Source organism: Salmo trutta, chromosome 26 (genome assembly GCF_901001165.1).
Source record: "Salmo trutta chromosome 26, fSalTru1.1, whole genome shotgun sequence".
In the NCBI taxonomy this organism is placed as follows: Eukaryota; Metazoa; Chordata; class Actinopteri; order Salmoniformes; family Salmonidae; genus Salmo; species Salmo trutta.
Window position 1 is genome coordinate 3,131,443 of NC_042982.1, and position 21,082 is coordinate 3,152,524.

Genomic DNA, 21,082 nt, shown 5'->3' on the forward strand with positions numbered 1-21,082 from the left:
TCGATTCCCACGGGGGGCCAGTACGAAAAATAAATAAATAAAAAATGTATGAAATGTATGCATTCACTACTGTAAGTTGCTCTGGATAAGAGCATCTGCTAAATGACTTAAATGTAGAAGCACAAGCATTTCACTACACTTGCATTAACATCTGCTAACCATGTGTATGTGACAAATAAATTTGATTTGATTTACAGGGACTCTCCACAACTATATTCAATGTGCGGGACAAAATTGAGGCTATGATTAAGAAGTTGGAGCTCTTTTCTGTCTGCTTTAACAAGGACAACACATAGGTCTTTCCATCACTGTATGATTTTTTGTGTACAAATGAACTCAAGCTTACGGACAATGTCAAATGTGATAAAGCGAAGCACCTGAGTGAGATGGGTGCGCAATTACGCAGGTACTTTCCCGAAACGGATGACATAAACAACTGGGTTTGTTATCCCTTTCATGCCCTGCCTCCAGTCCATTTACCGATATCTGAACAAGAGAGCCTCATCGAAATTGCAACAAGCGGATTTGTGAAAATGTAATTTAATCAGAAGCCACTGCCAGATTTCTGGATACGGCTGCGCTGAGTTTCTTGCCTTGGCAAATCGCCCTGTTAAGACACTGATGCCCTTTGCAACCACGTACCAATGTGAGAGTGGATTCTCGGCCCTCACTAGCATGAAAACTAAATACAGGCACAGACTGTGTGTGGAAAAGGATTTAAGACTGAGACTCTCTCCAATATAACCCAACATTATAGAGTTATGTGCAGCCATTCAAGCACACCCTTCTCATTAACCTGTGGTGAGTTATTCACAATTTTTGATGAACAAATAAGGTTTTATATGTAAGATGGCTAAATAAAGAGCAAAATTATTATTATATTATTATTTGTGCCCTGGTCCTATAAGGGCTCTTTGTCACTTCCCACGAGCCGCGTTGTGACAAAAAGTAGCGAGTGTGCTAGAAAGAGAGAGAGCCCTTACCCCTGACCTGCCACTGGCCCAGAGCCTCCTGCCTAACCCTCTAATCCCAACCTCTCTGACAGAGAGTTACTAAGGAGTAGACAGCTGTATGGTGCATAGGGGTTATGAGTGGAGTATTAGCTCTTCATATAGTATCATGCAATGAAAAGGAAAACAATAATAGCATGACTTACTGACACAGAGCGCTCCACGTTCCTGTCAGAAGCAGGCCTCAAACTGGATGCAGAGAAATGTCTAGCCTTGTATTATGGATTAACTAAATAAAAAGGTGCCTGTAATAAAAACAAAATAAAATAGTACCTGTATTTAGGATTCTTGTATCAGTTTGCCTACTTCACATTCATGTCTGTGAATGACAAAAAGAGTTGATTAAAAGTTTGCATGCCATTTTGTGATATCGGCTACAACAAATTACATGGCATAAATGTGAATTTATAGCTAAGCTATTATTTATATTATTGCACCACGTCTCATCTCACTAACAACTGCTAAAGCGAACAGCACGTTCCACTATTGTGGCTAATCCATATTTGGCTAGCTTTACATATGTGACTTATTCCATCATGGCAAAATCATGCCCCTCCTTATTTGACTGTAGTTCGTTGCTAGCTTAGATGCCTGTGATTGCTGAGACCAATTTTGCAGCCAAACTGCTTCAAATATGTATGAAGTTTAAAATTAGCCTAGGTAGCTAGCTAGCTAAATGAGAACCCTATTAATTAGATATCCACTCTATTGCTTAATTCAGAAAGTAAGCTACACCTTCAAGTTACATCTGTTAGCTACATTAGCTAGCTAGCTAGCTAATGTGCTCTAACTAACTTAGCTCGTTAACATGCATTGCTTCTGACACATGCCACGATCCTACTTGCTTTACATCTGACAGATTCTGTGTAAAACAGATTCTGTCTGTAAAATGCAGCCAGCTAGCTAGCCAACTCAACTTCATCAGATGTAGCCAAGCTAGCTAGTGTGACACTCCCTCAGTAATGTTAGCTTACCATGCTTCTGGCCAACTCGACATTCTTCTCACCAATCCCGGTCGACTCCTTCTTCTTTAAGGTTCAAAACTATACAGCTGTAGTCCGGTGCCTTATTGTAATGTTCTATTTTATATTTTTGTGTGTTTTTATGGTGCGTGTGCAGCACAGCAGCACATAATCAATTTTATCTCCAATTTCCAATGTTGAATAAAAAAGTGACATATATGATATTGATACATTATTGTTTGGGAGGTGCTAATGTGAAACACTTGAACACTTATGTCGCACTGAACGCACCCTCGGCACATGCAATCGAGCAACGCACTGCTGCATTGATTAACCACTTTTGTGTTAGATACCACCTACATACGTTTGCTTGACACCCCCTCATTATCATATTGGAGGAAGAATACAGAAATAAATAAATGAAGAAAAAAAATTGTAAAATTAAATAAAGTTATGTGTGTATTTTTTTATGTACATATTTACATGTGCGTTTATTCATTCATGTATTTATCTATTGATGTGTGCATTTATTTATGAATTTATTTCTAATTATGGCAGGTTTTGTCCTCCATATATCTTGGACTCCAAGAGAAATTTTAATCTCACTCTTGGATATAGTAACTTGAAATGAAATGTACACTACACTTCATATACTGACTAGGAGGGTTCCATGTAATAAAGTGCTGCATGTATGGTTGACAGTTTCTACATTGACAAAAATAATGAGTAATTCATACAACAGGCTAAGGAGCTCTGATAAGGGAGCATGGGCACACATAGTCCAACTGTACTTCACCTGGAAGAGCAACTATAACAGCTATCAAGAGCATACAGAAATCATAGTTTACATGCCTTTTGGTTCACATGATATCTTACACGGACCCCAAACCGGCAACGTTGGTTGTGATAGCATTGCAAAATAATTTAACCAGTATATGTTAATAAGTCATTTTAACCACACTGCTCGCGAGCATCTGCGTTGCTGAGCAGATGTTTGATGCTTTGGTTTAAATTGCAAACTCCACGAAGCCAAACTACATAGAAAAATGGTTGCGTCTGGTGGCCAGTTTGGGGTCCGTATTGTGGGCAAACTCATTAGTTTGATAATCTGGTGATATGTTGTGGTACATCAATGGGTGTCCTACACATCACTGAGCGATCCTTGAGTTTGATGATTGTACAAAGTGGGATCAAGTACAGATCCTATCCTAATTTGATCACTCTGTTGTCGCAGCGAATATTCCTGTGCTGCAGGAAATTCAAATGAGCCTCGTGATTTACATAAATTCACTGAAAACCCAGAGTTCTTCTCTCTCTCTCTCTCTTGCTCAAACTCTAAAGCACCAGACAGAAAACATTTCCTTCTACTGTAGGTCCTACTACTGCAACATTCAAATGTTCATCAACACCAACAACCTTTGTTTTCTATTCCCTGCCATATAGACTTTATCATGTGTACTGTTATCTATACCATGCTACTTTAAAACCATACAATCACCTATCAAAAGATCCCAAACAAAGTGTACTCAATCTACAAGCAATCATATGTTTGAAATGTACTTTTCTGTTATAGTTCTCTTCCTCTTGCCAAAAGAGGAAGTGCCCTGTTTAGACAGTGGCTGGATTATATTTACTGATGAATAACAAGGATCCCATGGGGCATAAAAAACGGAGATATTGTTCAGAAATGTAAAAATACTGTCTTTGGATTGTTTACCCTTTGAATTACTACTAATGAGCGCGGTAGGTAGACATCATCTTCCTGTTGGAGAAACCGCCTGCTCACATCAATGAGAATTTGAAGTTCTCAGAGAAAGATAAGTGCAAGCATGCTTAAAGGCTGCTGACAAAAAAATGTCATGAATTGAAATGGTTGTCATTCAATGAACTTCAAAATAATAAAACCACGAGAAAGGTTACTTTATCATTGTTTAGATGTCATCAACAGAGAAATGTGTGCCTATCAGGTTAAGTTTGTCCTGGATGTCTTTTGTCTGGCATGTTGATCAGTCATGTTTGTGTTTGAGTGTGCGAAACCTATAACCCACCCCTAGTACCCAATAAAATTATGTGGGGATAAAAATAGACTACTCAAGACAGGCCATGTGAAAATTATTGCAACTTTATTCATTTCATTCATCTACAATGTCAGTACGTAACAGTTTTCACATTACAGAAAATATGAGCTATAAACTGAATATCTCAACACTTGAAAATAAAACATTATTCAAATACAGCTTTAGTTTGATGCAAGAATCGACCTACACAACATTATGGAGCGGGATGTAGGTTATTTTGGTAGATAAAAGGGTCTGCAGTTTACCATGAGGTAATCTACACTGAGTATACAAAACATTAAGGACACCTGCTCTTTCCATGACACAGACTGACCAGGTGAAAGCTATGATCCCTTATTGATGTCACTTGTTAAATCCAGTGAAATTAGTGTAGATGAAGGGGAGGTGACAGGTTAAAGAAGGATTTTTAAGCTTTGATACATTTGAGATTTGGATTGTGTATGTGTGCCATTCAGAGGGTGAATGGGCAAGACCAAATACTTAAGTGCCTTTGAACTTGATATGGTAGAAGGTGCCAGGCACACTGGTTTGTGTCAAGAACTGTTTTTAAAGCTGAACAATTTCCTGAGTGTGTCAAGAATGCTCCACCACCCAAAGGACATCCAGACAACATGACAACTGTGGGAAGCATTAGAGTCAACATGGGTCAGCATCCCTGCGGGACGCTTTCGACACCTGGTCCATGGCCCGACAAATTGAGGCTGTTCTGAGGAAGAAAGGGAGGAGGTGCAACTCAATATTAGGTAGGTGTTCTTAATGTTCTGTATCTTCAGTGTATTGTGTAGATATCAAGAGGATTCAAAGGAGGAAAAGCTAAACAATCGGAAAAACAAACCAATGTACAAAAAATAATTTGGTAGTGCCCCACATTCTTGATAAAACGCTGTTCCAATGACATCAGAACGTCAGTAAGGTTTGTCTTTTAAAGCCTCCTCATCCCCAGCAAGCCGAATTAACATATTTAATAATAATATCCTATGTACTGAAAACATGTTCATAACACTACCATTAAAACATAGCTTTGAAATAATGTAACATGCAACATTTCCTCTGCAGTGTTTTATTATAGTTTCAACCTCTGTGTGTGAAATATTGCAACATAAAGTAATGACAAAAACATACCAGTCTACAAGAGCATATTATCATGTTTTACAAAGGTTTTGCATTGGTATTTGCAGTATCACATTATGTAAAGTGTGTAAAATTGTTTTAAAGTTGAAAAAACTTCATCATACTTTCTAGGCCAACACTTTTCAGAAAAGGTACATGATTCTTGATGTGAAGTAATTATGGAATTGAATAATGGCTTGATAATCAATATTGAAGTGCAATTGAATCAACAGCATTAGTTCCAATGTGCAGCTGGTTCCATATGCTTTAATGCATATGGATGGTTTGTTGTAACCATGACTATGTCCAGCGGAGTGTTTGTCTGTCAGGGTTGGGGTCAATTCGAATTGAAGTCGGTCAATTCGAATTGAAGTCGGTCAATTCGGGAAGTTAACTCAAATTCCAATTCAATAATAAGTTGACCCCAACCCTGTTGTCTGTAGAACCTTACAGATGATGAGAATATAATCTTAGGTCGTCAAAGGCAGTATGAAATAGTCTGATATTTAATTAAAAAAATATAAAAGTATATTTTTCAGGCCATATAAGTAAACCACTAAAGAGATTAAGCAGTTTAATTTGTTTCATGCAGTTCTGCTGTCATGTTATGCAACCTGTACATTGTTTTAATTCCTATTTCACAACTTAAAGGGATAGTTCCCCCTAAAGACATATTGTAATTATGACACGAATGCTAAAAAGTTAGCATTTGGAGACAGTGGCCAGATAAACAAAACCAAAGTATGGATTGCTGTCTTAACTTGTCCATAGACTACTTACAGGGTAAGAAAACCAATGTAATTTTGTAATTTGGGTGAACTATCCCTTTAATGCATTCACTTTGATATTCATTCCAATACTCTTGAAGTTTACATATGTGGCCAGTGCATGTTCCTCTCACTATGGTAAACAAATGAAAGCCATGTATATTGACAAGATGCCATGAGGTCATATCATTTCCTTTTCACAGGGAGCAAACCTATCAAAAGAGAAGAAGCTCAGGGCTCTATTTTCGGCTGGAGCTACGGCGGCACAAGTGCCAAACGCACAAAGTCAGCATGTAAAAACTGTCGCTTTAGCGTTTTCCACCCCATGTGCCAGGTTCAGCAACGCATCAGTGTAATATCAGCTCGCTTGCGCTGTGTCAATATTTTAGGCGTGCCCTTGAAAACAAGCTCAAAAGTGACAATTTCATGCAGCACATATCGGGAGATTTAAGACTAATGGCAAGGATTTTGTGAGCGGAAGCGCAACCTATCCAGCTGTGACCCTTATACTCATGGAAGAAGAGAGGATATGTTTTCTCATTTGGTTTCATTTGATTCAAAACTGTGCATAATCCTCCCTTCCTCTCAATGAAGGCAGTTGTTTTCTCCTGCCAAATGCATTCACCAAGTAGCCAAGCCTAACAATAAAGGGTTTGGCTAGTGAGACCGCTTTGAAATAAATCTTAACCAACAAAGCTTAATAAAAAGTTTGGGAGCAGAAAAACAGTAAGTGGACATCCCCTTTTTATATATATATATATATATATATATATATATATATATATATATATATATATATATATATGTGTGTGTGTGTATTGTGTAATTCCTGCAGTGAAAATGTCTCGTTATGATTTTATTTTGTGACAGAGGATTAACTAGTGAAAGATCCTCTTCACTCTCAATTCTCTTTTACATGACTGACTGTGTGACTATCCTCCATGTCATTCAAAACTAAGCCGTGTTGGTAATGATTGAGATAATGTAATGCTTAACGTGGCGTTCACGTTACGTCCTCAGATCTCAAATTAGGATTCTGGCCTGTCATGTTAAGGCTACCACAGTCACATCCGAATTAAAATCCCCCATATCTTCCTGCAACGACTCGAGCCCTATAATCCCAACCACAGACCTCTGACCTGGGGTGCTAACGTGACACTTAGTTTCTCTCAAAAACCCGGAAGCACACCAACGCAACTCATAGAACGTGCTTCATTTGATGAATTAGTTTGTTCGAGCACAGATGTTACTCACTTGCGCCTGAGAGGCTGGGTTGTCGAGCGCTTACATGCCAAGTTTGCTTCCAGGATACTCACCCCCAGATAAACTATATACCGGTACTGTACAGTCTCTCACATGCTCAGAATGTATGTATGTGATTGCTTTATCCCATATTAGCAACAAGCAATATTGTACATTTCCCTTTATTTACTGAGGGTCCTGGATTAGAGCCCCATTTGACTGGCAGTCCTATATAATAAACACACATTGGAGGAAACCAGCTCCTGTTTAAGTGTGGCCTTCTCATTGTCCTTCCACCAAGCTATTTCATTTAATTGGTTTCACATAGTGGTCATACAAACCAGTCTGGAAACTACAGACTAGACAAGAGCCTATCAACAACAAATTCCTTCATTACTTAGTTGGTTCTCTTGGACAAAGAAATACTGCACAAGGCGATTACATCTAGATTCCTACTGTGCCAGGAGCCTTGCCTTCAAAAAGCCAATCGTTTTGGTTTTTAAACAAGAATGGTCTTGTAATATTGGGAATCAGCCACGGGCTGAGGCACTGAGCTCCTCTCTGCCATCTTTGTTTGTCTAAGCAAAGTAGATTCATACAGCATGCACACTCTCACACAACTGGTGTCTATATTCTGTAGTCTTTGGCCAAGAGTTTAGTGTGCATGGAGTGTTTCTGGTCACTGCCTGGAGGTCTCCAGAAGCGGTATTCCAGCGTTCATGCGATCTGGGCCTTCTTCCTACCCCCACTCTCCAGTCTACCTCTCTGCACTGATCTTGTAGCGCAGCACAAAGTATGCGAGGAGGCGGAGGCTCACAAAGAACATGCCGAGCACTATGAAGTCAAGGTACAGTTTGGCATCTTCCACATCAAGCTCTTTCAAGATGGCCTCCGACTTCTGGAAGTGGCATGTTTCATCCTTGTTGCAGTGGAGGTCCTCCCGGTCCAGGCCATAGATGGAGAGGATGACACCTTCAAAGCCATACCTACAAAATAATAGGAACTGCTTTATGGTGCTATTAAAGAGGATGAAGAGTAGTGGGGTAAGTCAACGGAAATACACTGAACAAAAATATAAATGCAACATGTAAAGTGTTGGTCCCATGTTTCATGAGCTTTAAATAAAAGATCCCAGAAATGTTCCCTATGCACAAAAAGCTAATTTCTCTAAAATGTTGTGCACAAATGTATTAAGATAATCCATCAACCTGAATGGTGTGGCATATCAAGAAGCTGATTTAAACAGCATGATCATTACACAGGTGCACTTTGTGCCTGGGACTATAAAAGACCACTCTAAAATGTGCGGTTTTGTCACACAACAATGCCACAAATGTCTCAAGTTGAGGGAGCGTGCAATTGGCATGCTGACTGCGGAAATGTCCACCAGAGCTGTTGCTAGATAATTTAAAATACATTTCTGTACCATAAGCTGCCTCCAATTTCATTTTAGAGAATTTGACAGTATGTCCAACTGGCCTCACAACAGCAGACCATGTGTACGGCGTTGTGTGGGCCGAGCGGTTTGCTGATGTCAACGTTGTGAACAGAGTGCCCCATGGTGGCAGTGGGGTTATGATACTGTATGGGCAGGCATAAGCTACGGACAACAAACACAATGGAAATTTGAATGCACAGAAATACCGTGACGTGATCCTGAGGCCCATTGTGAGGCCCATTTTTTTTTTTAAAGGTATCTGTGACCAACAGTCACGTGAGATTAGGACCTAATGAATACATTTTAATTGACTGATTTCCTCATATGAACTGTAACTCAGTAAAATCTTTGAAATTGTTGCATGTTGCGTGTTTATATTTTTTGTTCAGTGTATATATAACTCTTTCTAAGAAAGATATCTACATATATTTCAGGATGTTGTGTATCCCTGGAAATATCAGAATTCATGTAAACATAACAGTTTTGAAAACATAGCTTGTCCAAAAAAGGTGGTCACTTGGCACAACTTACCCCTGGTATGGGGTAAGTTAAGCATAGGGTGGGCCTCCCGAGTGTCGCAGCGGTCTAAGGCACTGCATCGCATGCAAGCTACTGATTCGGGTTCGATCCCGGGCTGTGTTGTAGCCATCTGCGACCGGGAGACCCATGAGGCAGCGCACAATTGGCCCAGTGCCGTCCGCGTTAGGTTAGGGTTTGGCCAGCTGGGATGTCCTTGTCCCATTGCGCTCTAGCGACTCCTTGTGGCGGCCGGGCGCATGCAAGCTGACTCCGGTCGCCAGCTGTACGGTGTTTCCTCTGACACATTGGGGCGACTGGCTTTCGGGTTAAGCGAGCAGTATGTCAAGAAGCAGTGCCTCTTGGCGGGGTCGTGTTTCGGAGAACGCATGGCTCTCGACCTTGCCTCTCCTGAGTCCGTATGGGAGTTGCAGCGATGGGACAAGAATACAACTACCAATTTGGATATCACAAAATTGGGGAGAAAAGGGGGTAAAACGTTTTTAAGTTGTGCATAGGGTCAGGGTAAGTTGAGCCGCCTTGTGGTAAGTGGGTGATGGTGTCCTATGGGTGAGGGTGCTGGTAGGTCAAAGTTGAAATCATGGAATGGGGGTGTGGTATACTGTATATCTTAAATGTCTGCCTACATTCAGATATACAGTGGATTTCTCTGTTCCCTTCCATTTCTTGACCAGTTGTCTGAGAAAGGGATGTTGCTTCTATGTGCCAATTTGTAGGCAAGTTGTCTGAGGCTACTAAGGCTACTAAGCCCATGAAACTGGTTCACAAGATTCTTGATATGTTTAGCAAGCTCAGACTCCATGTCATCCGATAAGACCTTGTGTGCCTCTGCTCCTTTATCATAGCTTCTCTTTCGCACAGATGCATGTCCGTTTTTTTGTGGTTTCTTTTCAATGTATCTCTTCAGTGTCATTAAGTCTATTTTTTTCATCCCTTGCTGCTGCTTGAGCGGACTTCACTTTTCTCACTTCCTTGGCTGCTCTGTCAAGAACCTCAATGGGGACTAGACCCCGGCTTGTTTAACATTTGTATACACGGCGCATGATGATGTCTGCTCTGTAACAATAAAAATGCACTCTTGAATTCATATGCATGACACACTATGCATATTATGCGTTAAACTGACATTTTGACTATATTAGCCCACACAGTTACAAGGATGCACTTTCATGCTAGGTTTAGGACCTCATATTGTAGCTTAGAGACCTCAACTGATGTATAAAACAATGTACTTTGGTTTAGATACAAGCATCATGAAATCTATAACACAAATTAATTTGACTTTGTGAAAATCTGTTTTTTGGACATAACTTGCTTATCACTTTTTTCATATGGTTTCTTCTGTCACAGACTTCATGAAATGATTACCACTTCTTAAATATTTGGTCACATGATTCATTTTGTGTATGGTTTCCTAGAAACAAGGGGTGGCTCAATTAACCCTTTGGCTCAACATACCCCACTTTCCCCTACTGTTCAAGTGCTGAATACATGCCACTTTCTCAGTATTAGGGGCAGGTCACATGCTCAGGAAAAAGTATCTGAAAAACGATTTACCTGACATATGAAATGTATGACATCCACTGAAGATACCACGGAATTGTGTCGAAACTGACGAAGAAGCCAGAGAAAAGCAGTACGGGTATGGCAGTCACCGGACCTACAAACGTGGCAACCTGAGACATGGACAAGTGCAACATCAGAGGCAGGACGTGACTGACTGTAACCATGTTACATATACATACTGCAGTTTATACTGTCTGCTTAGAATACAATTGGGTACCACTCTGAGAAACATAGAATTATATTCATATACTACAGGTGGGTACCGTGTAAATACAATGTGGTTGGTGTGATTGTGCCAGGAAATACAGTTAAAAATATATGTATAAATATTTGTTTAATTTTTAAAAAGTTGTATTTACAGATACAAGTTATACATTTAGATGGGGGACAGAAGAGAGGAATACAGCAGAGAGAGTGAAAGGTGGAACAGGGGATTGAATCGCTGCCTCTAGGGGCATATGTGGTACGGGGCGGCACTACCCTTGGACCAGCCCCAAGCACAAAATATTTTTTTTTTATGAGCAAATAATATCAATACTCAGTCGTAATTAGCTAATAATATCAATACTCAGCCGTAATTAGCTAATAATATCAATACTCAGCCGGAATGGTCACAATAGAGTTTATTTGCAAATCTTAAGCCGCAAACAATAGGTGTAGCAGTTATTATTGCGTGTTAGTATTGAGTGAATGGAGGACGTACCTGTAGCGAGGTGGAAGCCGCTCCTATCAGCAGGCCCAGAGACTGAGCCACAAGAGAGGTGAGGACTCCCAGGGCCAAGAAAAGTATGAAACGCACAGCGTCAGACGGCTGGGACGTCATCCAGTAGACGATGCTGCAGTAGGCGACTGGGAACACGATCTGTGAAGCAATCACACATTGACAGATTGTAAGGATAGTGTCAGTGCAGCACCCCGGGTCGTGTAGGTGGTTAAGTGCCTTGCTGAAGGGCTGTTGTTATCTAAGATTGTGATACGGCCACCTTACGTTCCACATGTTCAGCCAACAATATCTCACCATGGAAAACACATTCTGTATCAATAAAACATCAAACTAAAACACTTTTCTTCATGTGGAGAATGAAGGCCAAGCTATTTGTGCTTTGAAATAATCATTTTGAATTGTTGAAAAAAGCCAAATTAGAAGCAATACAATACAAATTCAATACAATAAATGAAAACATGCAGTAAACCTTTGTCACTTTTAATTTAGAGCACAGGGCGATGTCTGGTGACGCGTAAAGCCTCCTTATGTAATGTTATTGTGGGATTTGTCCAAATCTGACGGACAGAATTGCTTTGATGCTAAAGCCACTTTGATGCTAAAGCCACTTTGAGCTCCCATAACAGGTTTCTTCAGTTACAATCAATACCTTTGCTCTTTTCAGTGAATAATAGAATCATAATGTTTTTGTTGGTTTTTTTCTCTTGTTTTTTACATTTTGATGAAATACGATCTTACACATTTTTTGGGACACAAAACTACTAAAAATGACCCTCCAGAGTTCTATGTGATATTTGTAATTACCTGGAAGGGGAGGTCTGCCATAGTCTTGGCCAGATAGTAAGCCTTCAGACTGTACCAGTAGTTCAAGTGCTCTCTTAGGAAAACTCCCATCTCTAAAGGGACTGCATTAGAGACAGAGAAAACAGCGCCGTAGTAATCTCATTTAGGTAATCAGAGCCAAGGTAAATCTCAGCACAGTCTACTACTAACATACTGTATGCAATGGCTTACGACTGTTGTAAATTCATGCACTAAATCAATGCACGCAGATGCCTGTCAGTAAGAAGAGCAGAGAATTCTCACAGGTAAGAACAGTAGGCATTAGAGCAGCAAACATGAGGAAGAGCATGGAGAAGAAGAGGAAGCCAGAGTTGCTGAGCACTTTCTTGGCGTCGTTGCCGATGCCCAGGTAGAGCAGGCCAATCAGAATCCCAATTCCAATGTGAGAGGAGATTCTTAGGTGAGTCAGCACCTGTAGGACCAGAACAGGAGAAGAGAAAACATTTTTTGTTTATATATTTTCCTATCCATTGTGCTTCTGCATCTGCATTGCTTGCATTGGGGTTTTATGCTGGGTATATGTAAAGCACATTGTGACAACTGCTGATGTAAAAATACATTTGGCTTTATAAAATACATTTGTTTGAGAGGAAGAGGAAGGAGGGCAGAGAGGAGGAGGGAAAATGGAATGGTTATGCAAAGTATGGTATTAATAGATCTATTTTTTGTTTGTGTTATGACATTCTCATCCCAATTTGTTGAACTCAGTTTTTTCCTCTTATCCTTTTCATATGCTTTTGAATCTTATTAAAGTGTTTTGGGTTCATTACATAACATTTGGCTATTTTAAAAAGGAAGCTGTTGCAGTATAAAAACGAAACAGTAGGTGGCAGTCTGTCTTACCGTATCTCTAATAATGCTTTGAAACGTCCTTTTGAACAGGATGCAGAACTGAGTCAGACAACTGGCTGAGAAACTGTGGCAGCCCTCACTGGAAGAGGAGTCCTGAAAGGATTGGAGAGCGACAGAGAGAGAAAAACAGAGACTGAACAACCTGAAGTGCTAAGACTTCTCAACATAAATTTCCTGAAACATTGAAATGAAATGCTTTGACTCTGAAAATAAAACTTCTGTGAGATTCTTCATTTCAACCCATTGAGAGCTGTAGTAATACACTAATCCCTCCTTTACCTCCTCAGAAGATTTGTGCCACAGGAAGGGGTTGAGGGGTCCATCGTTCATGTCTGTCTTGTAGACCTGCTCACATTTCCCCTCCTGCACGGCCTTCACCAGACGAGCCGTCTGATCTCCGTACTCCCCAGACGCCACCTCCATCACTGGGATCAAATGGAGAGAGAGGTACGCATGTCACAGAAAGCCCAGGGATTATTGCATGAGGAACCATCTGTAAAAGCTATTCTGAGAAAATGTATTTTCAGTTGAACTAATAGAAAGAATAGTTTCTAGAACGCTTTATACCAAAGTATACTAAAATAACTTCCTGGGACAGTTATTCTAAGAAAATAAGGCAGATTCCTGAATACACTGAAATACATGTGTCAATAAGGTTATTATAACAACGATGACAACACATTTGACTTGTTTCTCATTAAACTGGTAAGAGTTTCTCACCAAAGTCTGCAGGGTTGTGGTACGTTGGGCAGTTGAGCCCCAGCTCTCTAAGATAGGGGACCAGGTTAGGTACATTCCCTCTGTAGATACACTGGCCCTGACTAAGGACATACAGCTAGGGAGGGAAACACAGGGGCACGAAGCAATCAGGATACAGTACATTCATTTAGCAGACCATTCATTTAGTTATCAAAGTAGCATTGGAATCATTGACATTAGGGGCAAAGCAACAAGTAAAGACGACCCTGTAGTTCCTCTCTTTTAGGTCAGTCACACTAGGTACTGTATATACCAAGCACACACAGTTTGTTTTCACTTCGTTATACAACTACATTAGCCTGTTGATTTGTTTATTTGTATGGGGACCATGCATAAGTATTGTGCCACATGTCTAGCTAGCTACATATCTAATTTCCAACTGTGATCCTTTGGTATAATTGTGCCTTTCATAGATTCCCATGCATTAGGCTAGCCTGAGTCCCAGATCTCTTTATCCTGTCACGCCAATGACGTAGGAGTTGGTGAGTCAACTCAAACAGATCTGGGACTCAGGCTAACAGAAGGCAAAGGTTGGAGGCTGACCTTGTTGAAGAGCTCAAAGAGCTTGGCGCTGGGCTGGTGGATGGTGCAGATGACGGTGCGGCCACCTTGGGCTAGGGCCTTCAGCAGAGACAACACCTGGAAGCAGGAGGAACTGTCCAGGCCACTGCAAAACAGGGTATAGCGGCCAGGGTTCGCATATAGGGGACAATGTCAAAGCAAAGAATAGATTTGCTTTTGCACACCTAAAGTAACATCTTAGATCATCAGTACGGAGGAGAAGCAAACTAGTGATGTGAACTGGTAGAAGGACTCCAGCACATTGCTTAAACTTGCACTATATGACAAAGCAACAAACACTAACGTTAGCTACTGAAGTTAACATGATGTGTTTTCTTCTGCACACATGTTCTTGTATCTGATCTAATGGCCTATCACTGGACACTGATATGAATCATGTCAGTGATTTTGACCAGGTGAGAAGACTCTTTGGATTGAGTGTGTATCACAGTACAGTTAAGCAGTCAGAGGTGACTGAGAGACAAAATTGGGCATCAGGAGTAAATCCCCTTAAGAGATGCTACACGCTGCTGCTCTCAAAAACTATGACATCATTCCAGTTTTAGACCAGGGTCAATTCAAATTGAAGTCGGTCAATTCAGGCAGGAATTTGAACATTTTGAAATAAATAGTTTCTTCTTTTTGATTTATTGAGAAGTCATTGAAAATAAAATATTTTCTCAAACATTGAATTGGAATTTCAGTTTACTACATGAATTGGCTGGCAATTCAAATGAACCCAAATCCTGTTTCAGACACATCTCTATCTCTAATAACAGTGGACAATGGACCCTAAAAATGACATTGAGCCTTAAATAACAAGAGCACTTGAGAACGTTTATGGTAAGGTTAGCAAATGTGATAGCTCTACAGTACTCTACTGTTTATTGATTGTATTTGTCAGGGAATTTCCATCTGCCCTATCTCAGTCCCATATGTTGTCAGTTTGACTTTAGAAGATACCCTTTCAGACGCTTGGAATATTTACAGTGCCTATAGAAAATCTACAACCCCCTTTGGATTTCTTTACATTTGATTGTGTTACAAAGTGAGATTAAAATGGATTCAACCCCCTAGAGTCGATAAAAATCCATCAGTTTAAGCTAGAGTTATCTTTTTTTTGCTGCATTCGATATGTCTCAATCCACCGCAATGTCGCACTTGCGGTTAAAGGTGACAGAGCTAGAGCAGTGTTTGTCAGACCATGAGACATCCCGAAAATCGGTCTTCTCACAAAATCTTATGTATTATGACGCCTCTGTGGAAAGATGAGACTCTCACGAACACGCACATGATGGTTGTTGCTCTAGGACATTGAAAACATGTATTGGAAGTAGAGTGCATTCGGAAAGTATTCCGACCCCTTGACTTTTTCCACATTTTGTTATGTTACAGCCTTATTCTAAAATGGATTAAATAAAAAAAATTGAAATACCTCATTTACATAAGTATTCAGACCCTTTGTTATGAGACTCGAAATTGAGCTCAGGTGCATCCTGTTTCCATTGATCATCCTTGAGATGTTTCTACAACTTGATTCAATGGATTGGACATGATTTGGAAAGGCACACACCTGTCTATATAAGATCCCACAGTTGATAGTGCATGTCAGAGCAAAAACCAAGCCATGAGGTTGAAGGAATTGTCCATAGAGTTCTGAGACAGGATTGTGTCGAAGCACAGATCTGGGGAAGGGTACCAAAATAATTCTGTAGCATTGTAGGTCCCCAAGAACACAGTGGCCTCCATCATACCTCAAGGGGTCTTAAAATTCCAAATGAAATAGCGAAAGTATCCTTGGTATGACCTTCTTAAAACAATTCCATATAGTTTAGTAGAACCCTTCCCCCATCCCCCAGCTTAGACAAGGCTTAGATTGTAATGGGTGAATTGTCTTTTCTTTTTTATCAACGATCTACACAAAATACTCTGTAATGTCAAAGTGGAAGAGATATATACATTTTTTAAGATTTATTAAAAATGAAACTAATATACCTTGATTAGATTCACCCCCCTGAGTCAATACATGAGTCTTCTTGGGTAAGTCTCAAGAGCTTTACACACCTGTATTGTGCAATATTTGCCCATTATTCTTTTCAAAATTCTTCAAGCTTTGTCAATGTGTTGGGGATCATGGCTAGACAGCAATTTTCATGTCTTGCCATAGAGTTTTAAGCATATTTAAGTAAAAACTGTAACTTGGCCACTCAGGAACATTCATCATCTTCCTGGTAAGAAACTCCAGTGTAGATTTTGCTTTGTGTAATAGGTTATTGTCCTGCTGAAAGGTGAAATCCTCTCTCAGTGTCTGGTGTAAAGCAGACTGAAGCAGGTTTTCCTCTAGGATTTTGCCTGTGCTTAGCTCCATCCAGTTTATTTTCCTCCTGAGAAACTCCCCCAGTCTTTGCCAATGTCAAGCGTACCCATACCATGTTGCAGCCACCACCATGCTGGAAAATAAGGAGGCAGTTACTCACTGATGTGTTGTGATGGCCCCAAACATAAGGCTTTGCATTTAGGCCAAAAATGTATTCCTTGGAAATAATACTTTAGTGCCTTTTTGCATACATCTGTATATTTGTATTCTTCTTTTCACTCTGTCATTTATGTCATTATTGTGGAGTCAGTACTATGTTGTTGATTTTTTTGTTTATTTAACCTTTATTTCACTAGGCAAGTCAGTTAAGAACACGTTCTTATTTACAATGACGGCCTAGGAACAGTGGGTTAAGTGCCTTGTTCAGGGGCAGAACAACAGATGTTTACCTCATCAGCTCGGGGATTCGAGCTAGCAACTGTTCGGTTACTGGCCCAACACTCTAACCACTAGGCTACCTGCCAATCCATCCTCAGTTTTCTCCTATCACAGCCATTGAACTCTGTAGCTGTTTTAAAATCACCAACGGCCTCATGGTGACATCCCTAAGCAGTTTCCTTCCTGTCCTGCAGCTCAGTTCAGAAGGATAACTGCATCTATGATGTGTCTGGGTGGTTTAACACCAACCACAACATAATTATTCACTTGACCATGCTTAAAGATACAGTATATTCAATGTCTGATTTGTTATTGTTACCCATTGTCACGACTACTGCCGAGGGTAGTTCCTCTCCCTGTTCGGGTGACGCTCGGCGGTCGTCGTCACCGGCCTACTAGCTGCCATCGATCCCCTTTTAGTTTTTCTGTTAGTCATGTCTTTATTAGTTGCACCTGTGTTCTGTTAGTTAATTAGTGATATTATTTAAGCCCGCCTCTCCACCTGTTCTGTGTGCGGGCTTGTTACGTGTTTTCACTGTGTTCGTGTTGTGTTTTGTGTTGGACTTTGGATTTGTTACGCCCTGTTGTGTTTGGGCATTTTTTTCCTCTTTTGTGGTACTTATTAAATATATATATTGTACCAAACATTTTTCTGCCTCTGCACCTGACTCCACACCCACGACGTCCAAGCGTTACACCCATCTACCAATCACAGCCCTTCTTTATGAGGCTTTCGAAAAGCTCCCTGGTCTTTGTAGATGAATCTGTGCTTGAAATGCAATACTTGACTGAGGGACCTCAAATCAAATCAAATGTTATTGGTCACATACACAGGGTTAGCAGATGTTAATGCGAGTGTAGTGAAATTCTTGTGCTTCTAGTTCCGACCATGCAGTAATATCTAACAAGTAATCTAACAGTTTCACAACAACTACCTTATACACACAAGTGTAAAGGAATGAATAAGAATATGAGAACGCGAAGCGAGGCAGCCATCTTTGTCGGCGCCAGACCTTACAGATGTTGTATGTATGCGGGACAGACGAAGGGGTAGTCAGAATCATTTTTTTTGTTATTGAATTGGTATTGAATTTTTATCAATTTAAAAAGTGTAGAATTTTCTTTTCACTTTGACATTATGGAATATTTTGTGTAGAGCAATGACAAAATTGTGTGTGTGAGCTTCAGGAGTAGGCTAATCCCTACAGATGGTACAAATGTAAACCAAAGGGAGACAAATGGCTGCTTTTTTGGTCATTAAGGACTTTGGGACTCATTTGTGTCCCCTGGTGAGACTCAAGTCTTTCCTAACCAGAAGCCAACTGGGAGAGATTATATTCAATTGCATCCTCTGTTCCAAACGAGGATAGGTTACTATACACTATACAGTGTGCTTAGACAGTGGCACGTTATAATCCATTGTCACGTCAGGACTTTCCTTGCCACTGACACACATGCATGTGTTCTATACGATGTGCAATGGGAGCTTCTGACCTGGTGGGTTCGTCAAAAAACATGACGGGAGGGTTGTTGACAAGCTCCAGGGCGATGGCCAGCCTTTTCCTCTGCCCCCCTGATAGATGTGACGTTCGGGTTTTCGCACACTCAAGCAGGCCCAGGGCCGTCAGGATCTCCCTCACCTAAAAACAAACACAGGTGGATTACAAACACCTATAACCAGATTCCTCCCTCTCGGCAACGTGACGTATAAGTCTACATTAATCACAGATCTAGGGTCAATGCTAACTAAAGTTAGCGCAATGACTGGAAGTCTATAGGTAACTACTAGCATGCTAGCAGATACCCATAGACTGCTAGTCATTGTGCTAACGCGAGTTAGCATTGGCTAGTGAAACTACCTCTAACTTCCTTCATACTGGACACAGAGACATACAAATAGTATCCACTAGTTCATCTACCTCTGGGGATGTAGATAAAGGGCTTCATTAGCAAAATCCCGAAGTATCCTTTTAAGCATAATGGGGAGGAAATCATATCTGACCCTGCATCAGTGGTTAGTAGCAACATCTACACACACTCCTTCCCAGCCACCCTCATGATATCACTTTACATCCATTCCAGCCTGTTTAAAGCCAGTACTGACTGCACTAGTGGCAACACTCCAGGGCTGAAATAGTAACTGGTCCTAATTTCCAGTTCGAGGGTCAGGGAACATGTAGGAGATTAAGGTGAGGGAAGATTCTGAAGCCGTTCCCATGCAACTCTCTCACCATGTCTCTCTTGCCCTCATCCTTTTCCTGGAGCTTCAGATTAGCAGACACCTAGCAGAGAGAGAGTAAGATTTAGTTCACACTACGGCTGTGTCCCAAAGGCTGCGTCCCAAAGAAGAGAAACAACACCTACGTGCATAGAATCTTTCATGTCTCAGAAGCAACCATGTAGAGAGAAGAATATGCATCTTATCAATGTGAAGAAAGCCCCAGTTTAGAAGGGCACCATGTCACATATAAATGCATTATGTAGAACAGACATCATGTGGAATAATGAATTCTGACTGCTCTAATACATTGTATTTGGAGCTTTATAAACGTTTCACCAGTTTAACTCCACTCCAGACTTGACTGCCCTTGACCAGCACAAAAACACCCTGTGGCGTACTGCACTAGCTTCGAATAGTCCCTGCGATATGCAACTTTTCAGGGAAGTCAGGAACCAACGCACACAGTCAGTTAGGAAAACAAAGGCTAGCTTTTTCAAACAGAAATTTGCATCCTGCAGCACTAATTCCAAAATGTTTTGGGACACTGTAAAGTCCATGGAGAATAAGAGTACCTCCTCCCAGCTGCCCACTGCACTGAGACTAGGAAACACTGTCACCACTGATAAATCCACGATAATTGAGAATTTCAATAAGCATTTCTCTGCGGCTGGCCATGCTTTCCACCTGGCTACTCCAACCCCGGCCAACAGCTCTGCACCCCCCACAGCAACAACTCATCCCCATATGTTTTTCTGCTCTTTTGCACACCAGTATTTCTACTTGCACATCCTCATCTGCACATATATCACCCCAGTGTAAATTGCTAAATTGTAATTACTTCGCCACAATTGGCCTATTTATTGCCTTACCTCCTTACTTCATTTGCACACACTGTATACAGATTTTTCTATTGTGTTATTGACTGTACGATTGTTTATCCCATGTGTAACTCTGTGTTGTTGTTTGTGTCGCACTGCTTTGCTTTATCTTGGCCAGGTCGCAGTTGTAAATGAGAACTTGTTCTCAACTGGCCTACCTGGTTAAATAAAGGTGAAATACATTTTTTTTAATTAACCTATGGTTTACTTCCAGAAGCAATCATTTCCATTGTGTATGCACTGCAATGTGTTTGATCTATTGACCTGCCCTCTGGCCAGGTCTCCTTTGTAAAAGAGGTCTTCTGACCTCAATGGGACTTCCTGGATAAATAAAGGTTAAATATATACTTTTTTTAATTACCATCATGGCTTCCTGTACTGTGAGGTGAGGCAGAAGCATGTCGTCCTGCATGATGTAGCACGAGACCTTCCTGAAAGAGCGCAGGTCACGAGGATGCCCATTGATCAAGATCTCCCCCTTCATCCCTGTCTCTCTACAGAGGGCAAAGCCATACCTGGGTTACGCATTTGATCCATATGATAGAATTGATTTATTTCTGGGTTTAAAAGAGAAATGAACAATTGAAACAATAGAAAAGAGCTAAGACATTCATGTAAACATGAACAACACATATTTCCAAAGTTTAAAACAGTTTAAAGCATGAAAACATACACATACAATACAAATGGAATATATACAAAAATACATATAGTAATCATTCTCAAAAATGTATTTCATGACTTGGGTCATTGTTAAATGATTGCAAATTATCTTGGCG

The 21,082-nt window shown here is 40.5% G+C and overlaps 1 protein-coding gene across 1 annotated transcript in view; it reads right to left on the reverse strand.

The window, feature by feature from the left end:
- Positions 1–6,745: 6,745 nt before the first annotated feature.
- Positions 6,746–21,082, reverse strand: part of LOC115162899 (ATP-binding cassette sub-family G member 1) — a 32,192-nt gene continuing 17,855 nt past the window's right edge. The window contains exons 4-15 of the mRNA XM_029714402.1: positions 20,665–20,797; positions 19,436–19,486; positions 18,699–18,844; positions 14,432–14,555; positions 13,850–13,964; positions 13,409–13,554; positions 13,121–13,222; positions 12,521–12,689; positions 12,239–12,339; positions 11,414–11,572; positions 10,702–10,820; positions 6,746–8,155 (exon numbers count right to left, since the gene is read on the reverse strand). Coding sequence (XP_029570262.1) covers positions 7,927–8,155; positions 10,702–10,820; positions 11,414–11,572; positions 12,239–12,339; positions 12,521–12,689; positions 13,121–13,222; positions 13,409–13,554; positions 13,850–13,964; positions 14,432–14,555; positions 18,699–18,844; positions 19,436–19,486; positions 20,665–20,797 — 1,594 coding nt within the window. The 3' untranslated portion in view covers positions 6,746–7,926. The remainder of the gene's footprint in view (positions 8,156–10,701; positions 10,821–11,413; positions 11,573–12,238; positions 12,340–12,520; positions 12,690–13,120; positions 13,223–13,408; positions 13,555–13,849; positions 13,965–14,431; positions 14,556–18,698; positions 18,845–19,435; positions 19,487–20,664; positions 20,798–21,082) is intronic.